The sequence below is a fragment of the Quercus lobata genome, chromosome 10, assembly GCF_001633185.2.
Source record: "Quercus lobata isolate SW786 chromosome 10, ValleyOak3.0 Primary Assembly, whole genome shotgun sequence".
Lineage (NCBI taxonomy): Eukaryota > Viridiplantae > Streptophyta > Magnoliopsida > Fagales > Fagaceae > Quercus > Quercus lobata.
The window spans coordinates 39,642,128-39,665,878 of record NC_044913.1 but is presented as its reverse complement, the minus strand read 5'-3'; the positions used below and the strand labels follow the sequence as shown (position 1 = coordinate 39,665,878).

At 34.9% G+C, this 23,751-nt stretch overlaps 1 protein-coding gene across 1 annotated transcript; it reads right to left on the bottom strand.

Moving 5' to 3' along the window:
- Positions 1 to 248: 248 nt before the first annotated feature.
- LOC115962750 (uncharacterized protein At1g10890-like) lies at positions 249 to 4,834 on the bottom strand. The gene is made up of 4 exons (XM_031081628.1): positions 4,603 to 4,834; positions 3,665 to 3,880; positions 1,671 to 1,890; positions 249 to 796 (listed from the first exon to the last, which is right to left on the bottom strand). The coding sequence occupies exons 1-4, from the start codon at positions 4,755 to 4,757 to the stop codon at positions 620 to 622; spliced, it is 768 nt and encodes a 255-aa protein (XP_030937488.1). The 5' UTR covers positions 4,758 to 4,834; the 3' UTR covers positions 249 to 619.
- Positions 4,835 to 23,751: the final 18,917 nt, after the last annotated feature.

Genomic DNA, 23,751 nt, shown 5'->3' with positions numbered 1-23,751 from the left:
CAACCATTAATAGAACTGTTCCGCAAGATAATTGCAAAAATTCTATAGAGACACTTTCTTCTTCTTCTGTTTTTCCTTCTTTTTATTTTATTTTATTATTATTATTATTATTATTTTGCTACAGAAAATTAACAAGAAACACTATGTTCACCTTTTACACCACTACAAATCAAGAGTTTCCTTTTAACGTTATAGATGCTTTGTTACTACAATTGTAGGTGAGGTACTGAGGTTTTCCAATTAGGAAATTTGATCCAAGAACATGACAACTAATAAACAACTGTCCTAAACAAGGAATTCTGAACAATAAGTATCTCATCCAAATTTGTCACTCAGCCTACCAAAAAACTATCAACAACTAGCCAAAGAAAACAAAAGACTAAGACCTCAGTAGGAGGTAGCTTAACCATAAAAGAAACCTAGAATGATATGTGGAAAATCCAAAGAGATTTTTCCAAATATTAGTTCAACATGAAAGTCCTAGTCTACAGTTTCCATGGTAAGGGCCATAGCACCAGTACCAGAGAAATCATCATTATAAGTCAATACCTAAACACTTTGGCTTGGGTTTATTCTTACCCAACAATTTCATCTGGTTCAGCTTCTCTTCTTCCTCTTCCTACTTTTTTCTCCGAGCAGCCTCCTCTTTCTGTCTTTGAATAAGCTCCAATTCTCGATACCGTTCCTCCTCTTTCCGCTGCAGCTCTAAAGCCTCTCTTCTCTGAGCCTCTTCCACTCTCCTCTTATTCTCTTCTAACATCTTATCCAGCTCTTCTCTCTCTTTTCGAGCTTGTTCCTGTGGGATGTCATGGTCAAATAAAGATACCAATATATATTAAATGACACAGAGAAGAAAAAGGAAAAACATTTTTGGAGAATATATATGAGCTTAAGAATTATGGCTTTCACAAAAGCATACAACAAGAAACCTTAAACTGTGACAAGATTTTTTGGGAATACAAGAAAGGGAGGAAATAGAAACAAATTAACACAGTGATATTAATCTATTTCTTTTTTCTTTTCTTTTTTTAATCACCGACAAGTACCCAATCTCACCGCAACTAAGCACATCACTTCCCATATTAGGACATGAAGCTGCATCAGATTTCTTGGATTTCCAGTAAATGACAGTGATAATGACTATATTTATATTGTAATTTTCTAACAAAGTGACAATCCCTGCTTAAGCCTTCAAACCCACAGTAAAAGCCCCAATGTCACATTAACACGGTATACAATATATGTTTAGAACAGTGAAACTCGTCAGTAGTAGAGTCCCATATTGTTGTGATTGAATGATTCTTCTTCCAGTTAAAAGCTATTTCATCGTGCTCATGCCTTCCTTTTTTTAAAGAAACTTTCATGATATAAGTTACACTAATATCTTATAGCCAAATAAACCCAACATCGTATCCTCCTACAAATTTTAAACATGTTGAAGTGGGGCAACTCATTCACGGGCCACAACAGCCTATTTACTGCAAATATGATGCTAAAGGACATCTTAATACTAACCCTAAGTAATTTTTATCACTAAAAGCAGCGGTTGCAACTTTATTAAGTTGGAAATTTGCACTACCAAAACATTGCAAGAAATAGAAACAGCTGTATCTGACTACATGTTGTGTTTAGCTAGCCATCCAGAGGAGGCCTCAGTTTAAGATGCTTACTTCTTTCTGTCTTGCTTCCATAAGTGCAGCTTCCTTTTCTTTTTCAAGTTGAGTTGCAACATCATCAAACAATTTCTTTCGACCTTCCTCTATTTGCCTCTCTATTTCTAACCTAACTTCTTCAGAATTCAACTTCTCCTCAACGTTTTTCCGAATTGCCTCCTCCAGCCTTTTTGCAGTCTCTTCTTCTAATAGTTTCAGTTCTGCTTCAAGTTGCTGCCTGATAGCATATGAAAAAAGTCAAGCTTAGAATTCTATAGATTGTGCCATAGCAGCAAATTAAACCATAGAAAAATTGCGAACTTCACTTTTGTAATGTAATATAAGGTTTGACAACCACCATAGCCATTAACATGGTAAACAAAAGCTTTGCCACTAAGGCAAACCTCTAAAAAACAGGTTACTGAGCCACAAATACAAGGTTTCAAGTAGAATACAAGATAAAATAGGTTAATTTTCATCAAATACAAGTTCAATTATAAAGTGGCTTCCTTCAGAAAAGCCAGTAGAGAAAAATGTAAAAGCAACATGTTGCATGTTCAAGACTAATTATGGATCTCATACAAGCAAATATGCTAGAATCATTAAGATGAGTAGGAGGGCACAATATTCTATAATTCATCACATGTTTAAAAACCACAGAAAACATAAGCGCCCAATGGATCCTCACTATCTTACATCAAAGAAGATGTTTGATATGATTTTCATCATTAACTGATTTTTGAATGATTAACTAAATGCATCTAGCTACAGCTTCAAGATCTTCACCACCAACTGCTATCTGCTCACTTTATAAAACCGATGCAAGTCAATACAACCTAACACAATTAAGCAATAAAATTAACTAAAGTCAGCTTTATGGTCCTCTTCCCAAATAAATGGAGTCACCACATGTATCTTTTTCTGACATTCTGTTATAAATTCCTATCTAAGATTGAACCATCTGTTCCCTCTGTATTTATCATGTCCTTCTTCACTATCTCTATCCAATTCCACAATATTTTAGGTTTCCCTCCACCCCTTGTTATTCACTAGAAGTATATTTGGACTGCCCTCAGATTTAGTTGAGATCTAACCAAAGATACCTGGAACATGATGCATTTGGATTTGTGGCAGTGACAAGGGGATGTGGTATGAGGCTATTACGGTCTAGTCTGTATATTGGGGCTAGGCTTAGTTGGTCAGCTATTCTTACAAATGCACCTAAACTGGATCAGAGTACAACTTCAATAGTTTAATTTAGGTCATTTCCATCTGGTTTGCTTTGAAACTGGCAACAGAATCAACAAGCAGTGGCTTAATTAGAGATCAAAATCAAGTATCATCTACATAGTACTGAATGATTCAAATCAAATGAAGAAAGTCCCCAACAGAAATGGGCAGTTTTGATGGCTGCAAGGAATATCTACAAATGCTGTAACATGGAGTTGCTTAATTACTTCAAAGGACAAGAAAAACTATCTCAGAGGAAGAGAGAAGATAATACTGGATGGATAGGGGTGAGAGGAAAAGAGAGATAGGGAAATGCAAAAGAGTTAAAGCCCTTTCATAATATAATATCTCAAAACATTGTCACTCATTTTCATCCCTCTAATGAGCCTCCATATAGGCCTACACAAAATTCAAAACAGCAAAAGACTTTTATAAAGCCTGTACCAATCTAACTGAACTCAGCTAAGGTTTAAAGTCAACTTAATTGGGGTCTGCTACAGCCAAAAATAAAATTACACAAAATAACTTGTGAAACAACATCTAAACCTATTTGCCTATATGTTAACCTATACACTAGAATTTAATATAATATGAATATTTGCAAAGCTTTCACTTCATTCACTTCTTAGAGTCGTTGCTAAGATTTCTAGTTCATTTACTATTAACACTCATATTTGATTTAACTTTAAACTGTCCAAGAGAGATACAGAAAAGTTATAATTTACAATTTAAACAAGTGTATCAAGGAATGAAAATATACAGTGAAAATGCATGAGAATTACCTCTTCTTTTCTTCCTCCTCTCTCTTTAGTTTCTCGGTGGCACTTTTACGTTCAGCCGATGCAACACTTGGACTACGAGACTTGGGCAAAGGAGACAAAGAGGTACTCCTACTTCTTTGCCTATGGTGTCGCCTAGGTGTGGGAGACCGCTTCCTGCGCCTGTATGATGGTGAGCGGCTTCTACGGCGACGTGAGGAATTAGAACGACTTCTTCGCCTGCTTTAAAAAAAAAATACAACTTTAGCTTATTAGCTTCAGCTACTCCGGTTAAAACATCTCAAACATTAAACTTTTTTTTCTTTCTTTTTTAAGTGTTCTTAATATGCTGTTTTGAGTTTTGAGCTGTTGTTCTGATTGTATTCTTGTTTTTGTTAGTAATAGAATAATTACTCATTCATCCAAACAAATGTCCCATAAAAAATTCCGTTCATTAGCAGCATAGCAGGAAAGATAACCAATATACTGTTGTCAATAACATTCAAAAGCCGAAATTTAACTCACAACAAAGTGAAACGTAGCACAACCAAACAACCAACCAAGATACACATATCAACACTGAGATCAAATTTAGTATCAATCAAACATTTTCACATAAACATAGTCACCAGCATATATTGGCATTTAAAACGGTTTTCATGACTTTATATCAAAAAAAGAACAAGCATGTGCTCAACAAATTGAAGCAGAAAAAAGAGAACCCATTAACTGTTATGAACAACATTCAAAACCTTAAAAACTTCAAACACAGCTAAAGTGAAACATGGGACAATCAAACAAACAGTAAGATGAAAGAAAAAAAAAAAAAGGGAAAATTTACAAACAACCCTTTTCTACATAAACATAAGTAGCAACATTGGAAGCAGTGTTTGAATGGAATAAAAGGGTAAAAAAAATTGTAAAATTTTTTAATGGTTTTTAGTGAAAAAGAGATAAAGGACCTGGAGTGAGAATTGGAATAGGGAGAGCGGCTACGGCTGCGGCTGCCGCTGCGGCTTCGATCTCTTCGGCTTCTCCGGGAGTGGCGAGAAACTGGGGGCGGAGGAGAGTATCTCCTTCGGTGGTAAGATGGCGACCGCGACAAGCTTCGAGGCATCTCTGCCCTTTTTTCCTTCTTTTTAACTAAACTTTATGTTTCAATGGCGATTACCAAAACCCCCCATTGAACCCTGAACTTCTTTTTCTTTTTTTTTCCTTTTTCTTTTTTCTAAATTTTTTTTTTAACCTTTCCCGTAAAGTAGAAGTAATTAGAAAAATGATAAAGTTTAAGGAAAAATCTTCACTTAAAGCTATTTTAAGTAGTTTTTAAAATCTTCTTAAAAAAAAAGTTTTTAAAAGGTATTTAGGGTTTAAATCCCTTCTTTTTTTACTATAGTTAAAATTATATATCCTTCTAAAAAAAAATTCCTCAATTAAGGCTTTTTTTTTTTTTTTTCCAATTTCATGTCTAGTGTGGCTGAAAATGCTAATCAACCTAAAAATATACTGATTAAAAAAAAAAAAAAACCTTGAAAATATACTGTAAAATGATAGAAAAATGAGTAAAATTTATACAGTTTTGTCTAAAAATAACTCACATTAATTCATATATAATTGTGTAAATTTACAAGTTTACTGTAATAACTTTGTAATTTACACGAACATTATTCATCTTGAATTTATTTTTTTTCGTATCCTAAAAATAAAGGAAAAGAGTGAACGGTGGTTTTTGCATGTAAAGAAATTTTTTTTAAAAATAAGATAAATTTATATTTTAATAAAATGTTTTGTAAAATAGATAATTTGATATGAAATTTTTTGAAAAATGAATGTGTAAAATATAAAATGTAAGTTCTTATTCTAAAATAGAAAAGAATTTTTTGCATGAACTAATGCGAATGCTCAAGAGGCAAAAACCATTTTGCACTTGTCACGCAAACCTAGCTTATTTCTAATTCTCCAAATGAAAAGAGATGAAAAAAGAAAAAGAAAAAAAGAGGTTTTTTTTTTTTAATATATTTTAAAATATAAAAAGAAGACTTTTATTAAAGAAATTAAAGAGATTTACTTATATATTTTTAGAAATGTATATCTTAAGTTTTTTTTTTGTTTTTTTAATTTTATTTTGAGAAATGATTCGGTTAATATGATTTGGTTAAATGATTTACGAATGATGTCAAAGTAATTACAAGAAAAGAAGGTGCATTAGTCATTTATATAAACCTATATATTTTAAGGGATATCTGCACTAAATACACTTTGTTTTAACTAGCTACGTATAAATATAAATGTAATAAAAAGAAAAAACAAATGATGCTGTGGTAATTTTCATATATCTAGTACAATTTCTTTTATTATTATTATTATTTTAAGATAGGGGTGGTCATGTTGAAAATTTCTATATATAAAAAAAAAAATATATAAATAGAGGTAGGATTTTAAGTCCAAGCACTCACAATAAGGTTGCTAAAATGACTAAATATTCATTTTAGCAACCAAAATACCAAAAACACACCAAGATCAATCTGTCAAACCCAAGTTCCCTAGCAAAAACCAAAGTCTGACGAGCCGCTAACACCTCCACCATCTCCACCGAAGCAGGTGATGGAACTTGTTGTGATAAGGCAGCCATAACCAATCCTTTCTCATTTCGGATTATCACTCCGGTGCCAGCTAGTCCATCATGGGAGAAGATAGCACCGTCGAAGTTCGCCTTCACACATGGCGCAGAGGGAGGCCTCCATTATCTCTTTTTAGTGAAAAAGAGATAATGGACCTGGAGTGAGAATTGGAATAGGGAAAGTGGCTACGGCTGCGGCTGCGGCTGCGGCTTCGATCTCTTCGGCTTCTCCGGGAGTGGTGAGAAACTGGGGGCGGAGGAGAGTATCTGCTTCGGTGGTAAGATGGCGACCGCAACAAGCTTCGAGGCATCTCTGCCCTTTCTTTCTTTTTTTTAACTAAACTTTATGTTTCAATGGCGATTACCAAAACCCCCCATTGAACCCTGAACTTCTTTTTCTTTTTCTTTTTTCTTTTTTTTTTTTCTAAATTTTTTTTTAACCTTTCCCGTAAAGTAGAAGTAATTAGAAAAATGATAAAGTTTAAGGAAAAATCTTCACTTAAAGCTATTTTAAGTAGTTTTTAAAATCTTCTTAAAAAAAAAAGTTTTTAAAAGGTATTTAGGGTTTAAATCTCTTCTTTTTTTACTATAGTTAAAATTATATATCCTTCTAAAACACAAATTCCTCAATTAAGGCTTTTTTTTTTTTTTTTCCAATTTCATGTCTAGTGTGGCTGAAAATGCTAATCAACCTAAAAATATACTGATTAAAAAAAAAAAAAAACCTTGAAAATATACTGTAAAATGATAGAAAAATGAGTAAAATTTATACAGTTTTGTCTAAAAATAACTCACATTAATTCATATATAATTGTGTAAATTTACAAGTTTACTGTAATAACTTTGTAATTTACACGAACATTATTCATCTTGAATTTATTTTTTTTCGTATCCTAAAAATAAAGGAAAAGAGTGAACGGTGGTTTTTGCATGTAAAGAAATTTTTTTAAAAAATAAGATAAATTTATATTTTAATAAAATGTTTTGTAAAATAGATAATTTGATATGAAATTTTTTGAAAAATGAATGTGTAAAATATAAAATGTAAGTTCTTATTCTAAAATAGAAAAGAATTTTTTGCATGAACTAATGCGAATGCTCAAGAGGCAAAAACCATTTTGCACTTGTCACGCAAACCTAGCTTATTTCTAATTCTCCAAATGAAAAGAGATGAAAAAAGAAAAAGAAAAAAAGAGGTTTTTTTTTTTTTTTAATATATTTTAAAATATAAAAAGAAGACTTTTATTAAAGAAATTAAAGAGATTTACTTATATATTTTTAGAAATGTATATCTTAATTTTTTTTTTGTTTTTTTAATTTTATTTTGAGAAATGATTCGGTTAATATGATTTGGTTAAATGATTTACGAATGATGTCAAAGTAATTACAAGAAAAGAAGGTGCATTAGTCATTTATATAAACCTATATATTTTAAGGGATATCTGCACTAAATACACTTTGTTTTAACTAGCTACGTATAAATATAAATGTAATAAAAAGAAAAAACAAATGATGCTGTGGTAATTTTCATATATCTAGTACAATTTCTTTTATTATTATTATTATTTTAAGATAGGGGTGGTCATGTTGAAAATTTCTATATATAAAAAAAAAAATATATAAATAGAGGTAGGATTTTAAGTCCAAGCACTCACAATAAGGTTGCTAAAATGACTAAATATTCATTTTAGCAACCAAAATACCAAAAACACACCAAGATCAATCTGTCAAACCCAAGTTCCCTAGCAAAAACCAAAGTCTGACGAGCCGCTAACACCTCCACCATCTCCACCGAAGCAGGTGATGGAACTTGTTGTGATAAGGCAGCCATAACCAATCCTTGCTCATTTCGGATTATCACTCCGGTGCCAGCTAGTCCATCATGGGAGAAGATAGCACCGTCGAAGTTCGCCTTCACACATGGCGCAGAGGGAGGCCTCCATTATCTCTTTTTAGTGAAAAAGAGATAATGGACCTGGAGTGAGAATTGGAATAGGGAGAGTGGCTACGGCTGCGGCTGCCGCTGCCTTCGATCTCTTCGGCTTCTCCGGGAGTGGCGAGAAACTGGGGGCGGAGGAGAGTATCTCCTTCGGTGGTAAGATGGCGACCGCGACAAGCTTCGAGGCATCTCTGCCCTTTTTTTTTTTTTTTTTAACTAAACTTTATGTTTCAATGGCGATTACCAAAACCCCCCATTGAACCCTGAACTTCTTTTTCTTTTTCTTTTTTCTTTTTTTTTTCTAAATTTTTTTTTAACCTTTCCCGTAAAGTAGAAGTAATTAGAAAAATGATAAAGTTTAAGGAAAAATCTTCACTTAAAGCTATTTTAAGTAGTTTTTAAAATCTTCTTAAAAAAAAAAGTTTTTAAAAGGTATTTAGGGTTTAAATCCCTTCTTTTTTTACTATAGTTAAAATTATATATCCTTCTAAAAAAAAATTCCTCAATTAAGGCTTTTTTTTTTTTTTTTCCAATTTCATGTCTAGTGTGGCTGAAAATGCTAATCAACCTAAAAATATACTGATTAAAAAAAAAAAAAAACCTTGAAAATATACTGTAAAATGATAGAAAAATGAGTAAAATTTATACAGTTTTGTCTAAAAATAACTCACATTAATTCATATATAATTGTGTAAATTTACAAGTTTACTGTAATAACTTTGTAATTTACACGAACATTATTCATCTTGAATTTATTTTTTTTCGTATCCTAAAAATAAAGGAAAAGAGTGAACGGTGGTTTTTGCATGTAAAGAAATTTTTTTTAAAAATAAGATAAATTTATATTTTAATAAAATGTTTTGTAAAATAGATAATTTGATATGAAATTTTTTGAAAAATGAATGTGTAAAATATAAAATGTAAGTTCTTATTCTAAAATAGAAAAGAATTTTTTGCATGAACTAATGCGAATGCTCAAGAGGCAAAAACCATTTTGCACTTGTCACGCAAACCTAGCTTATTTCTAATTCTCCAAATGAAAAGAGATGAAAAAAGAAAAAGAAAAAAAGAGGTTTTTTTTTTTTAATATATTTTAAAATATAAAAAGAAGACTTTTATTAAAGAAATTAAAGAGATTTACTTATATATTTTTAGAAATGTATATCTTAAGTTTTTTTTTGTTTTTTTAATTTTATTTTGAGAAATGATTCGGTTAATATGATTTGGTTAAATGATTTACGAATGATGTCAAAGTAATTACAAGAAAAGAAGGTGCATTAGTCATTTATATAAACCTATATATTTTAAGGGATATCTGCACTAAATACACTTTGTTTTAACTAGCTACGTATAAATATAAATGTAATAAAAAGAAAAAACAAATGATGCTGTGGTAATTTTCATATATCTAGTACAATTTCTTTTATTATTATTATTATTTTAAGATAGGGGTGGTCATGTTGAAAATTTCTATATATAAAAAAAAAATATATAAATAGAGGTAGGATTTTAAGTCCAAGCACTCACAATAAGGTTGCTAAAATGACTAAATATTCATTTTAGCAACCAAAATACCAAAAACACACCAAGATCAATCTGTCAAACCCAAGTTCCCTAGCAAAAACCAAAGTCTGACGAGCCGCTAACACCTCCACCATCTCCACCGAAGCAGGTGATGGAACTTGTTGTGATAAGGCAGCCATAACCAATCCTTGCTCATTTCGGATTATCACTCCTCCGGTGCCAGCTAGTCCATCATGGGAGAAGATAGCACCGTCGAAGTTCGCCTTCACACATGGCGCAGAGGGAGGCCTCCATTATCTCTTTTTAGTGAAAAAGAGATAATGGACCTGGAGTGAGAATTGGAATAGGGAGAGTGGCTACGGCTGCGGCTGCGGCTGCGGCTTCGATCTCTTCGGCTTCTCCGGGAGTGGCGAGAAACTGGGGGCGGAGGAGAGTATCTCCTTCGGTGGTAAGATGGCGACCGCGACAAGCTTCGAGGCATCTCTGCCCTTTCTTTTTTTTTTTTTAACTAAACTTTATGTTTCAATGGCGATTACCAAAACCCCCCATTGAACCCTGAACTTCTTTTTCTTTTTCTTTTTTCTTTTTTTTTTTTCTAAATTTTTTTTTAACCTTTCCCGTAAAGTAGAAGTAATTAGAAAAATGATAAAGTTTAAGGAAAAATCTTCACTTAAAGCTATTTTAAGTAGTTTTTAAAATCTTCTTAAAAAAAAAAGTTTTTAAAAGGTATTTAGGGTTTAAATCCCTTCTTTTTTTACTATAGTTAAAATTATATATCCTTCTAAAAAACAAATTCCTCAATTAAGGCTTTTTTTTTTTTTTTTCCAATTTCATGTCTAGTGTGGCTGAAAATGCTAATCAACCTAAAAATATACTGATTAAAAAAAAAAAAAAACCTTGAAAATATACTGTAAAATGATAGAAAAATGAGTAAAATTTATACAGTTTTGTCTAAAAATAACTCACATTAATTCATATATAATTGTGTAAATTTACAAGTTTACTGTAATAACTTTGTAATTTACACGAACATTATTCATCTTGAATTTATTTTTTTTCGTATCCTAAAAATAAAGGAAAAGAGTGAACGGTGGTTTTTGCATGTAAAGAAATTTTTTTTAAAAATAAGATAAATTTATATTTTAATAAAATGTTTTGTAAAATAGATAATTTGATATGAAATTTTTTGAAAAATGAATGTGTAAAATATAAAATGTAAGTTCTTATTCTAAAATAGAAAAGAATTTTTGCATGAATTAATGCGAATGCTCAAGAGGCAAAAACCATTTTGCACTTGTCATGCAAACCTAGCTTATTTCTAATTCTCCAAATGAAAAGAGATGAAAAAAGAAAAAGAAAAAAAGAGGTTTTTTTTTTTTTTTAATATATTTTAAAATATAAAAAGAAGACTTTTATTAAAGAAATTAAAGAGATTTACTTATATATTTTTAGAAATGTATATCTTAATTTTTTTTTTGTTTTTTTAATTTTATTTTGAGAAATGATTCGGTTAATATGATTTGGTTAAATGATTTACGAATGATGTCAAAGTAATTACAAGAAAAGAAGGTGCATTAGTCATTTATATAAACCTATATATTTTAAGGGATATCTGCACTAAATACACTTTGTTTTAACTAGCTACGTATAAATATAAATGTAATAAAAAGAAAAAACAAATGATGCTGTGGTAATTTTCATATATCTAGTACAATTTCTTTTATTATTATTATTATTTTAAGATAGGGGTGGTCATGTTGAAAATTTCTATATATAAAAAAAAAAATATATAAATAGAGGTAGGATTTTAAGTCCAAGCACTCACAATAAGGTTGCTAAAATGACTAAATATTCATTTTAGCAACCAAAATACCAAAAACACACCAAGATCAATCTGTCAAACCCAAGTTCCCTAGCAAAAACCAAAGTCTGACGAGCCGCTAACACCTCCACCATCTCCACCGAAGCAGGTGATGGAACTTGTTGTGATAAGGCAGCCATAACCAATCCTTTCTCATTTCGGATTATCACTCCGGTGCCAGCTAGTCCATCATGGGAGAAGATAGCACCGTCGAAGTTCGCCTTCACACATGGCGCAGAGGGAGGCCTCCATTATCTCTTTTTAGTGAAAAAGAGATAATGGACCTGGAGTGAGAATTGGAATAGGGAAAGTGGCTACGGCTGCGGCTGCGGCTGCGGCTTCGATCTCTTCGGCTTCTCCGGGAGTGGTGAGAAACTGGGGGCGGAGGAGAGTATCTGCTTCGGTGGTAAGATGGCGACCGCAACAAGCTTCGAGGCATCTCTGCCCTTTCTTTCTTTTTTTTAACTAAACTTTATGTTTCAATGGCGATTACCAAAACCCCCCATTGAACCCTGAACTTCTTTTTCTTTTTCTTTTTTCTTTTTTTTTTTTCTAAATTTTTTTTTAACCTTTCCCGTAAAGTAGAAGTATTTAGAAAAATGATAAAGTTTAAGGAAAAATCTTCACTTAAAGCTATTTTAAGTAGTTTTTAAAATCTTCTTAAAAAAAAAAGTTTTAAAAGGTATTTAGGGTTTAAATCCCTTCTTTTTTTACTATAGTTAAAATTATATATCCTTCTAAAAAACAAATTCCTCAATTAAGGCTTTTTTTTTTTTTTTTCCAATTTCATGTCTAGTGTGGCTGAAAATGCTAATCAACCTAAAAATATACTGATTAAAAAAAAAAAAAAACCTTGAAAATATACTGTAAAATGATAGAAAAATGAGTAAAATTTATACAGTTTTGTCTAAAAATAACTCACATTAATTCATATATAATTGTGTAAATTTACAAGTTTACTGTAATAACTTTGTAATTTACACGAACATTATTCATCTTGAATTTATTTTTTTTCGTATCCTAAAAATAAAGGAAAAGAGTGAACGGTGGTTTTTGCATGTAAAGAAATTTTTTTTAAAAATAAGATAAATTTATATTTTAATAAAATGTTTTGTAAAATAGATAATTTGATATGAAATTTTTTGAAAAATGAATGTGTAAAATATAAAATGTAAGTTCTTATTCTAAAATAGAAAAGAATTTTTGCATGAATTAATGCGAATGCTCAAGAGGCAAAAACCATTTTGCACTTGTCATGCAAACCTAGCTTATTTCTAATTCTCCAAATGAAAAGAGATGAAAAAAGAAAAAGAAAAAAAGAGGTTTTTTTTTTTTTTTAATATATTTTAAAATATAAAAAGAAGACTTTTATTAAAGAAATTAAAGAGATTTACTTATATATTTTTAGAAATGTATATCTTAATTTTTTTTTTGTTTTTTTAATTTTATTTTGAGAAATGATTCGGTTAATATGATTTGGTTAAATGATTTACGAATGATGTCAAAGTAATTACAAGAAAAGAAGGTGCATTAGTCATTTATATAAACCTATATATTTTAAGGGATATCTGCACTAAATACACTTTGTTTTAACTAGCTACGTATAAATATAAATGTAATAAAAAGAAAAAACAAATGATGCTGTGGTAATTTTCATATATCTAGTACAATTTCTTTTATTATTATTATTATTTTAAGATAGGGGTGGTCATGTTGAAAATTTCTATATATATATATATATATAAAAAAATATAAATAGAGGTAGGATTTTAAGTCCAAGCACTCACAATAAGGTTGCTCAAATGACTAAATATTCATTTTAGCAACCAAAATACCAAAAACACACCAAGATCAATCTGTCAAACCCAAGTTCCCTAGCAAAAACCAAAGTCTGACGAGCCGCTAACACCTCCACCATCTCCACCGAAGCAGGTGATGGAACTTGTTGTGATAAGGCAGCCATAACCAATCCTTGCTCATTTCGGATTATCACTCTGGTGCCAGCTAGTCCATCATGGGAGAAGATAGCACCGTCGAAGTTCGCCTTCACACATGGCGCAGAGGGAGGCCTCCATTTTACTGCACGGGCAGTTCTTGGTATCACAGCATGAATGGGGCGGAGCTGCTGGAATTCTTGAAGCGCATTAGTGGCCTTAGGAGCAACCTGGCAGACCAGCACAGTAGGCTCTCCCACACGAGCCCTGTTTCGGCCCTGCCAGATTTCTGCTACCGTCATAGCAAACAGGTCTAATGACTGTTTTTCCCCTGTCGTACGTTCCAGAACTTCAAGAAACTGGAACAAGAACTCGTGTCTGCCACCAGCTTTTCAAAACTCACTTTCCACACCTCCTGTAGGATCGGGCAGGACCACAGAGCATGCTGCGTGTCCTCTGACTGCACCCTGCATTCTGAGCATAACGCATCCATGAGGACTCTTCGCCAGACCAGGTTCATCCGTGTAGGAAGGGCATCTCTCCCAGCTCGCCATACTAGAGATTTTACACGGTTTGGCACGTTCATGCACCAAATGGTCTTCCAAACCGGAGATGCAGTCCCAGTGTGCGCCGTACCATTCTGCTCTGTCTCTTCAAGCTCCATTAAGCGGTGATAACCAGACTTAACCGAGAACCTTCCATCACGGGAAAATGGCCAAAAAGGGAGGTCCTTCTGAGCAAACAAACTGAGTGGGATGGCCTTGATGGTGGCTGCCTCATCAGGTATGAACAATCTGTCAATCTCAGCCACCTTCCAACTCCTATCTTCATGGTTAATTAAGCTATAAACCAAGGCATTTGCATGGCTTTCAGGGGCAGGGGAAGAAACTTTACCGTGTAGAGACCCAGGCAGCCAAGCATCATGAAAAATACGCACCTGTGCACCATCCCCAATCCTCCACATTAATCCCCCCTTAATGAGTTCTCTACCCTTCAAAATGCTCTTCCATGCAAAAGACCCTTTAGTGTCCTTAGCATCAAAAATAGATCCATGTGGGAAATATTTTGATTTAAAGAACCTGTAAAAAAGGGAGTCTTGATTTTTTAATAGGCGCCATACTTGCTTGGCTAACATGGCGTCATTAAAATTTTTGAGTTCCCGAAACCCCATACCTCCATAAGCTTTTGGCCTACACAAAGTACGCCATTTTACCCAATGAATACGTCTTCTTGTACCACGTTGTCCCCACCAAAATTGTCGAATCATAGTCTCAATCTCCTGGCAAAGTGAAATGGGGAGTTTAAAACAACTCATAGAGTATGCAGGGATCGCTTGTATCACTGCCTTTAGAAGGACTTCTCTACCAGCTTGGGAGAGGAGCTTCTCTTTCCACCCTTGGAGCTTAGACCAAATCCGATCTTTAATGTAAGCCAAGCTTGCTTTCTTTCGCTTGCCCACAAAAGATGGTAAGCCTAAGTATTTTTCATACTGCTTAATCTCCGGAACCCCCAACAAATCTTTGATAGATTCTTGAACCTCAATGCCCGTATTTTTACTGAAAAACAACGTTGTCTTTTCCCGATTCAGCTGTTGCCCAGAAGCTTGTTCATAAGTAGCCAGAAGGGTTTGTATGTGATTGCATTCCTGTAAAGAAGCTCTACAAAAAAGAAGGCTATCATCTGTAAAAAATAAGTGGGTTAAGCGAGGTCCATTCCTGCAAATAGATATACCTCTAATATCACCAGAAGTGGCCACTTTGGAAATTAGGCCATGCAAACCCTCTGTAACTAGGAGAAATAGGTAGGGAGAGATAGGATCCCCTTGGCGCAGTCCTCTACTAGGATAGATGGTTTGTGAAGGCTCCCCATTGATCAGAATGGAGTAAGAGACAGTAGTAATACACTCCATCATAAGATCAACCCAACGGTTATGAAAACCCAACTTTCTCAACAAGCAATCCAGAAAAGACCATTCAACTCGGTCATACGCCTTACTCATGTCGAGTTTGAGAGCCATAAAACCTGTGGAACCAGTTTGCTGAGTTTTCATGTAGTGTAAAGTTTCAAATGCCATGAGGATATTGTCTGTGATCACCCTCTCAGCTTGAAAAGCACTTTGATTCTCAGACACAATAGAAGGCAATAAAGGTTTCAATCGGTTTGCTAGAACCTTTGAAGTCAATTTATAAATAACATTACACAAACTTATTGGTCTAAACTCAGCAATTTTTACAGGATTTTTCACTTTAGGAATAAGAGTCACATAAGTGTAATTGAACTCTTTAGGAATATAACATGACTGTAAACAATCCAAGACAGCTGTAGAGACATCATCACCAATCAAAGGCCAGAAAGATTGAAAAAATAGAGGAGGCATACCATCGGGTCCTGGAGCCTTAAGTGGGGCCATCTCCTTCAAAGCAAGATCAACCTCTTGTCTAGTAAAATCTCTGATTAGGTTGGTGTTCATCTCTTTAGTGACTATTGGTTGTATCACTTCCAAGATACCTTGGGCAGTGGACGGTCTCTCAGATGTGAACAACCTCGAATAAAACCCAACTATAATATCAGCCACCTGCTTAGTATCTGTGCACCATGAATTAGAGTCATCCAATAAACCCACAATCCTATTGCGTCGAAATCTCTGAGAAGCTTTGTTGTGGAAGAACCGTGTGTTTTGATCACCATACTTAAGATGCAAAGCTCTAGCCCTCTGCTGCCACATTAAGCTCTCTTTGTCCAACAGCTCATTTACCTCCAATTTTAGTAATCTCACTGGCTCATAGTCTGCCCCCCTTGCCACTGCAAATTCAGCCTTTTCCAGAGATTTTGATTTTTCCTCCAACTGCTTCCTCACGCTGCCAAAGGATCTCTTGCTCCACTCCATAAGCCTAATACCACAAAGCTTTATTTTTTCATGCATCAACGGAGAGCTTGAAACAGGGGAAGGAGACAGCCATGCTTCCTTGATGGTATCACCACACCCACTTTCTTTCAACCACATGTGTTCAAACCTAAAGGGTTTGCAAGGTCTATCTGCAACCCCTTCAGGATTAATAATAATGGGGTAATGATCAGAAACATTGGACCGTATACAGTGAACTCTAGTAGCTGGATTCTGTACAAGCCAAGAATGAGTAGCAAGAGCACGATCAAGTCTCTCCAATACCATGGTATCACCTCTCTTGCCTCTCCAAGTATATTTTTTCCCCACATAACCTAAGTTCATGAACCCACAGTCATCCACAACCTCTCTAAACTCATTCATTGCTGCTGCACTTCTTAGTCCCCCTCCAAGCTTTTCTTGTGACAGTAGGATTTCATTGAAATCACCGGCGCACAACCACGGAAGGGTGTATTTCCGAAGAGAAATAGAGAAGAACAAGAAGGAAACAGAGAGAGGAAGTGCAAATTGAGTGACAATCTTATTATATTCCATTCTTTACAACTCTCTTGCCTTTATACAATTGCCTAATACCATGCCTTCTAACCGGTGGCTGTTACACAGAGCTAATCCCAATTTTCTAACTAACTCCTAACTAACTCACTTGCCACCTTGTCATAACCACCTTGCACTTGTCTCAGTACCTTGCATACAACAATCTCAACACCAACCCTATACAATATCAATACTGAAATACTAATACAATTGCATTACAATCATACCACAATTATCCCTAACAAGTACCCTCCCCATAAAGCGCCTTGCCCATAAGGTGAGGGAACTGTTGCTGAAGCTGGTACAAATCTTCCCAAGTGGCATCATCAATACTCTCTCCTTGCCATTGCACTAGGACTTGAGTGAGAGTCCTGCTCCTCAAATTATGAGTTCTAGACAACAAAACTGCCACTAGTTCAGGACTAAGGTGGCCAGCTGCATCCACTGAAGGTAATAAAGGAACAACAGCCACATGCTTGCCCAATTTCTCCTTTAGGCAGGAAACATGGAATGTAGGATGGATTCTAGAATTTGGTGATAGATCCAACCTGTATGATACCTTACCAATCCTTTGTAAAATCCACACTATCAACCTTAGTAGTGCTTGGAATGTAATCTAACAACTTGGGGGAAGGATAGCCAAATAAGGCTTCAAAAGGAGTCAACTTGGTAGAGGAATGGAAATTGGTATTGAACCAAAATTCAGCTAATGGTAGCCACTCCACCCAAGTTTGAGGTTTATAAAATGCAAAGGCTCGTAAGTAATGTTCCAAACTCTTGTTAACCACCTCAATTTGTCCATCAAATTGAGGGTGATAACTTGAGGACATAGCAAGCTGAACCCCTTGTAACCTCATCAACTCTTGCCAAAAAATGAGAGGTTAAAACAGGATCCCTATCACTTACAATTAAAGCTGGCATTCCATGCAATTTAAACACATGTTGCAGATAGAGGTTAGCCACCTTGGCAGCCATATAAGGATGAGACAAAGGTATAAAATGAACAAACTTGGTAAGCCTGTCCATTACTACTAGAACCATTTCCTTGGAATGGGACTTAGGAAGGCCTTCAACAAAGTCCATGCTCACATCAAGCAAAGGTTTGTCAGGAATAGGCAAGGGTTGCAACAATCCAACAACATGACAAGTTTCATACTTAAGTCTTTGGCATATATCACATTCCTTAACATGCCTCTTCACACCAGTTCTCAAACCAGGCTAATAAAAGTCTCTCTGTACCCTATGTAAGGTTTTAAGGAACCCTGAATGCCCTCCTAAAGGACTGTCATGAACTTGCTGCAAAACGGCAGCCTTCAAAGCATCACATGACCCAAGATAAATCTTACCTTTATACAACAACAACCCATTCTGCACAGAATACCCTTTTGGAACCTCCCTTCCCAACTGAATAGCTTGGAATATATCCTGCACCTGTTGATTAGAAACATAACTGGCCTTAAGGTTAGTCAAGCATGCTGGAGAAAGGAAGGATACCATGCATAATACCCCTTTCATGAACTTCTGAAACGCCATCTGAATTACAATCATCAAAATCAGTTTTCCTTGACAATGCATCAGCCACTAAATTGTCTTTGCCCGTCTTGTACTCAACAACAAAAACATACCCAAGCAATTTAGCAAACCATTTCTACTGAGCTAGTGTACCAATTTTTTGCTCCTAAAGGTACTTCAAACTCTATTGATCAGTCTTGACAATGAAAGGTCTGCCCACTAGATAAGCCCTCCATCTCTTGACAGTAATGACTAAAGCAAGTAGTTCCTTCTCATATGTTGACAAGGCCAGATTTTTCCCTTTAAGAGCTTGACTATGGTAAGCTATTGGTCTACCATTTTGCATTAGCACTATACCTATTCCCCTTCCAAAAGCATCACACTCCACAAAAGGTTGGTCAAAATTTGGCAAAGCTAACACGGGAGGGTGAACCATAGCATCCTTCAATTGATGAAAAGCCAACTTGGCCTCCTTAGACCAACAAAAAGAGTCTTTTTTTAACAAGGTTGTCAAGGGTGCTACAATTTGGCCATACCCTTTGGCAAACTTTCTATAATACCCAGTGAGCCCTAAAAAACCCCTTAGAGACTTAATATCCTTGGGGATTGGCCATTGTTGCATGGCAGCAACTTTTCTAGGATCAGTATGAACCCCCTCAGTAGTAATAACATGCCCCAAATACTCTACCTCCTTACAAGCAAACATGCATTTTGACCTTTTAGCATATAACTTGCTCATAGCTAAAATCTCTAGAACCTTTCTTAGATGGATTACATGCTCAACCAAGGACTTGCTATAGACTAGTATATCATCAAAAAAATACCAATACAAACTATCTAAGGAAGGGCTTGAATACCTAGTTCATCAATGATTGAAAGGTTAAGGGAGCATTGGTTAAACCAAAGGGCATCACCAAGAATTCATAATGGCCCTCATGTGTTCTAAAAGCTATTTTAGGTATGTCTTCTTCCCTCATTCTGATTTGGTGGTACCCAGACCTCAAGTCCAACTTGGAGAAAATGACAGCTTCAGTCAGTTCATCCAACAACTCATCAATGATAGAATGGGAAATTTGTCCTTGACAGTGATATTGTTAAGAGCTCTATAGTCAATGCACATCCTCCATGATCCATCAGCTTTTCTTACCAACAAAACAAGAGATGCAAAGGGGATGCTGTTGTTCCTAATTGACCCCATAGACAAAATTCTCTCACAATCTTCTCAATCTTATTCTTTTGGTAGAAAGGATACCTATAGGGTCTTTGGTATACAAGTTCAGCTCCTTCTTTAAGAACAAATGGATGTGACCCCTAAGAGGAGGTAATCCTATAGGAGTCTTAAAAACAGCCTTAAAGTCCTGCAATAAGAATTCCACTTCAACAGGAAGTCTCACCTCTGATGCACCTACCTCCACACTAGCAATCTGTAGTAGTTGTCCCTTCTTCATAGGCACCTTGAAAAACTGCTTACAATCCATAATAAAAGACCCTAAGGATGGAGTTAACCCTTGCAGCAATACTTTCTAATCCTCATAGCAGAAGCACATAGTTTAGAAGTTTAAAGTTCCATTGAATCTCACCTAAAGTGCTTAACCATTGAGTACCCAACACAGCATCACAACCCCCCGATGCTAAAACATGGAATGGAATGCAAAACTCCACTCCTTGAATGCACATTGGCAGACTACTACAAAATTCTTGAGTCTTAACAATAGAATATTTGGCTACCTTAACCTCCAAAACCTTAGAAACATCCACCCTTAACTGCAACCCAAAAACTAAGGAAGTAGCTACAAAGGTATGGGTACTGCCAGTGTCTATTAGGATTACCAACCCATTCCCATTAACCTTACCCCTAACCCTCATAGTACCAGGTGTAAGAGCTTCTATGAGTACAGACAAGGTGATCTCCACCTCTTCTTCTTGACTAACTGCCCTATTAACAACCTCATTCTCCACTTCCTCTTCTAACTCAGTAATCTGTACCCCAAACTGCACCCCACAAGGTAATTCAATTCCCTCCAACAAAAACAACTTAACATTCTTACACTTGTGCCCAACCCCCCACTTCTCATCACAATTATAGCAAAGACCCCTCTTTCTTATCTCATCCATCTGAGCAAGGGTTATTCTCTTAATTGGTATCTTAGGTTTAGATTCTATTACTACATTATTCTTAGGTGAGCCCAAGATAGAACCCTTACCTATTTCTTGTTGGAATTTGGAACTCTTCTTGCAACTGAACACATATTCCTCTTAAATCTTGGCCAAACCAAATGCTTCAGTCAAGGTTTGTGGATTAAGCATCCTGACTGGAAGCTTGATTTCATCCTTCAAGCCACTTAAGAAGCAACTGAGCTTGTGCAGAGGAGATAGACCCTTAATCCTATTAGACACAGATTCAAACTCTGCCTTGTACATTGGTATTGTTGAAGACTGCCTTAGCCTTGTTAGCATTTCCATAGGATCATCATAAGCAATTGATCCAAACCTCACATGTAGGGCCTACATTAAGGAATCCCAACACACTAGCTTCCTCAACTTCTTAAAACCAAATTAAAGCCTTCAATTCCATATGGAACGAAGCAATGAGCAATTTCTCTGCAATTGGATTTTGGTTATAGCCAAAATACTGATTGGCTTTATAGACCCAACTCGTAGGATCATCTCTAGAGAAACGTGGAAAATCCAATTTCACAGGTCATACAAGTGAGAAGGCTAAAGAACTCTAATTCACTGGTACAGTTCTTTGAGATGTATGTGAATTGTTATCATGGGAATTCAATTTCTGTAGAATGGCATTCAGGTTTTGATTCATTTCATTCAAGGTCCTGGTATGGATTCCTTGAATCTTTTGGATCTCTTGGATGTCCTTATTGTGATGGTCTAAAGTGGTACGTAGAGAAGCAATAGCTTCATTCACCATGTTCATGGCAGCATCACGCGTTTCAGTCATGGTAATGCAGGAACAAGGCTCTAATACCAAATGTTAAGGTTGGAACTTGATGGTTATGGTTTCTCTAGCTAAATTCGAGGCCAATTGGTCCTCCAAAGAGAAATAGAGAAGAACATGAAGGAAATAGAGAGAAGAAGTGCAAATTGAGTGACAATCTTATTATATTCCATTCTTTACAATTCTCTCGCCTTTATACAATTGCCTAATACCTTGCCTTCTAACCTGTGGCTGTTACACAGAGCTAATCCCAATTTCCTAACTAACTCCTAACGAACTCACTTGCCTCCCTGTCATAACCACCTTGCCACTTGTCTCACTACCTTGCATACAACAATCTCAACACCAACACTATACAATATCAATACTGAACTACTAATGCAATTGCATTACAATCATACCACAATTATCCCTAACACTGCATATGCTCAATTAGTGGTCATCTTTGAATAAAAATTGCTATTATTAATATATTCTTGGGTTTTGATTTAATGTTTTTTACTATTTTAAGTGTAGTATCTGTTTTTGTCCTAGGTATATTACTAGGATTTTACTCCTTCTTTTGCTTTCTATGTTTGGTGGTTTACTTTTTTTATGTCTTCATTTTGGTCAGAGGAGGGAAAAAAAAGTGGGGGTTCATCTCTAGATATTGAAGTGTAATTATGTTTTATAGGCAAGTGAGGATGACGACATAGTCATGTTGGCTTTAACAGAGAGATCTCTAGAACACCAACATCAAAATCTGAATGAAATAGATGAGTGCCTGGTGGCAGTAGGTGTGGGCGATGGTGGCTGGTGGCAGTGGGTGTGAGCAGTAGCTTTGTGGGAGTGGAAGAGATGAGATTGAGAATAAAAAATAATAAAAAATTTTTTTTAATGAAGTGGTAAAAAATATAAAACCTTTGATGTTGAGTGTATTGTAAAGTGGGTTGTTAAAATAGATAAAGTAAGTTAAATTTTTTGAGATTTTTGATGTGAATACTCTCACTATAGCTGGATGGTATAACAAAATATACTTTTTTATTCGGTTCTCTCTCCTCTTTTATTATTTTATATTTTATCTTTCTATCTTTCTATTTCTTTAGACATATCTCTTTCTCTCTTTTGCTTTGTTGCTTTGGTCGAACCACGTGCTGCTCCCTTCTCTCTTTTTTCTTCAATCTTTTGCTTTTTTTCTTTGGCTAAACAACTGAAACTTCATCATCTTTGTCTTCCTTTGCTTTTCTCTTTTTGAGATTAAACTTTGGTGGTGGTTGATTTTGGGTGTGGGTCTTGTAGATTGGTGGTTCTAATGGTGGTGGTCATTGATTTCGAGTGTGGATCTTGTGGATTGGTGATTCTAGTGGTGGTGGTGGTTGATTTTGGGTGTGGGTTTGGTGGCTGTAGTGGTAGTGGTGGAGGTTGATTTGGCTGTGGGTTTGGTTGTGGTAGTTATGGTGGCTGATGGGAGTGGTTTGCTGTTTGTGACGGTTGGCTATGACTGTTGTTGTTTATTGTATTGATATGTTATTTTATTGTGTTGTTTATATCATTTTAATGTGTTGTATGTTAAAATAGAAGTTTTGATGTTGGGTTATATTTAAAATGAGTTGTTAAAATAGATAAAGTGGCCTTTTAGGTTGTTAAAAGCTATATTTTTTAACATCTTTATTGTAAATATTAAAACAACAAAACATTGTTTCTTAATTTTTTTTTTTTTTAAAAAAAGTAAAACTTTCAAAAGGCTATTTTAGTATTCCAAACAAAAAGATATTTTACATTGGAGTTGCCAAATCTAAAAAAATTTGGCAACTTGTTATGAACTACTAATAGTAGCAGCTTACTGTAGCAAGCTGCTGCTACTCTCTCTCTCTCTCTCTTTGAAGACCCTTGATTTTTGGGTTTGTGGGTGGTGGGTCGATTTAGTTGTGGCGGTTATGGGTTTCAGTACCATGGGTTTGCATTTTTGGGGATTGCAATGACTTGAGTTTGGTTGATATTTGTAGTTCTATGGTTTTGCATTTTCTTGATTGATAGATTTATTTTTTTTCTTCAGTGGTGGTGGGTTTCTGATGATGGTAATGGGTTTGCGGCGGTAATGGCTACTACCGATGTGGTGGTTTTTTTTTCTTCTTTTTTTAAATTGTAGGATTTATTTTAGGTTATTTTAATGGGTTGGATAAGATAACATATGTAGAGTGTAATGTTAAGTAGGGTACGTACTAAAATAGATAAAATATTTTTTTTGGGTGCCAAAATGTATATGCTAAATTTTGAACACCACCAATGCTAATACTCAGCTTCCCCTCCCTCTACACTCCACCCTTGAATGGATTGTCAATATGCGAGT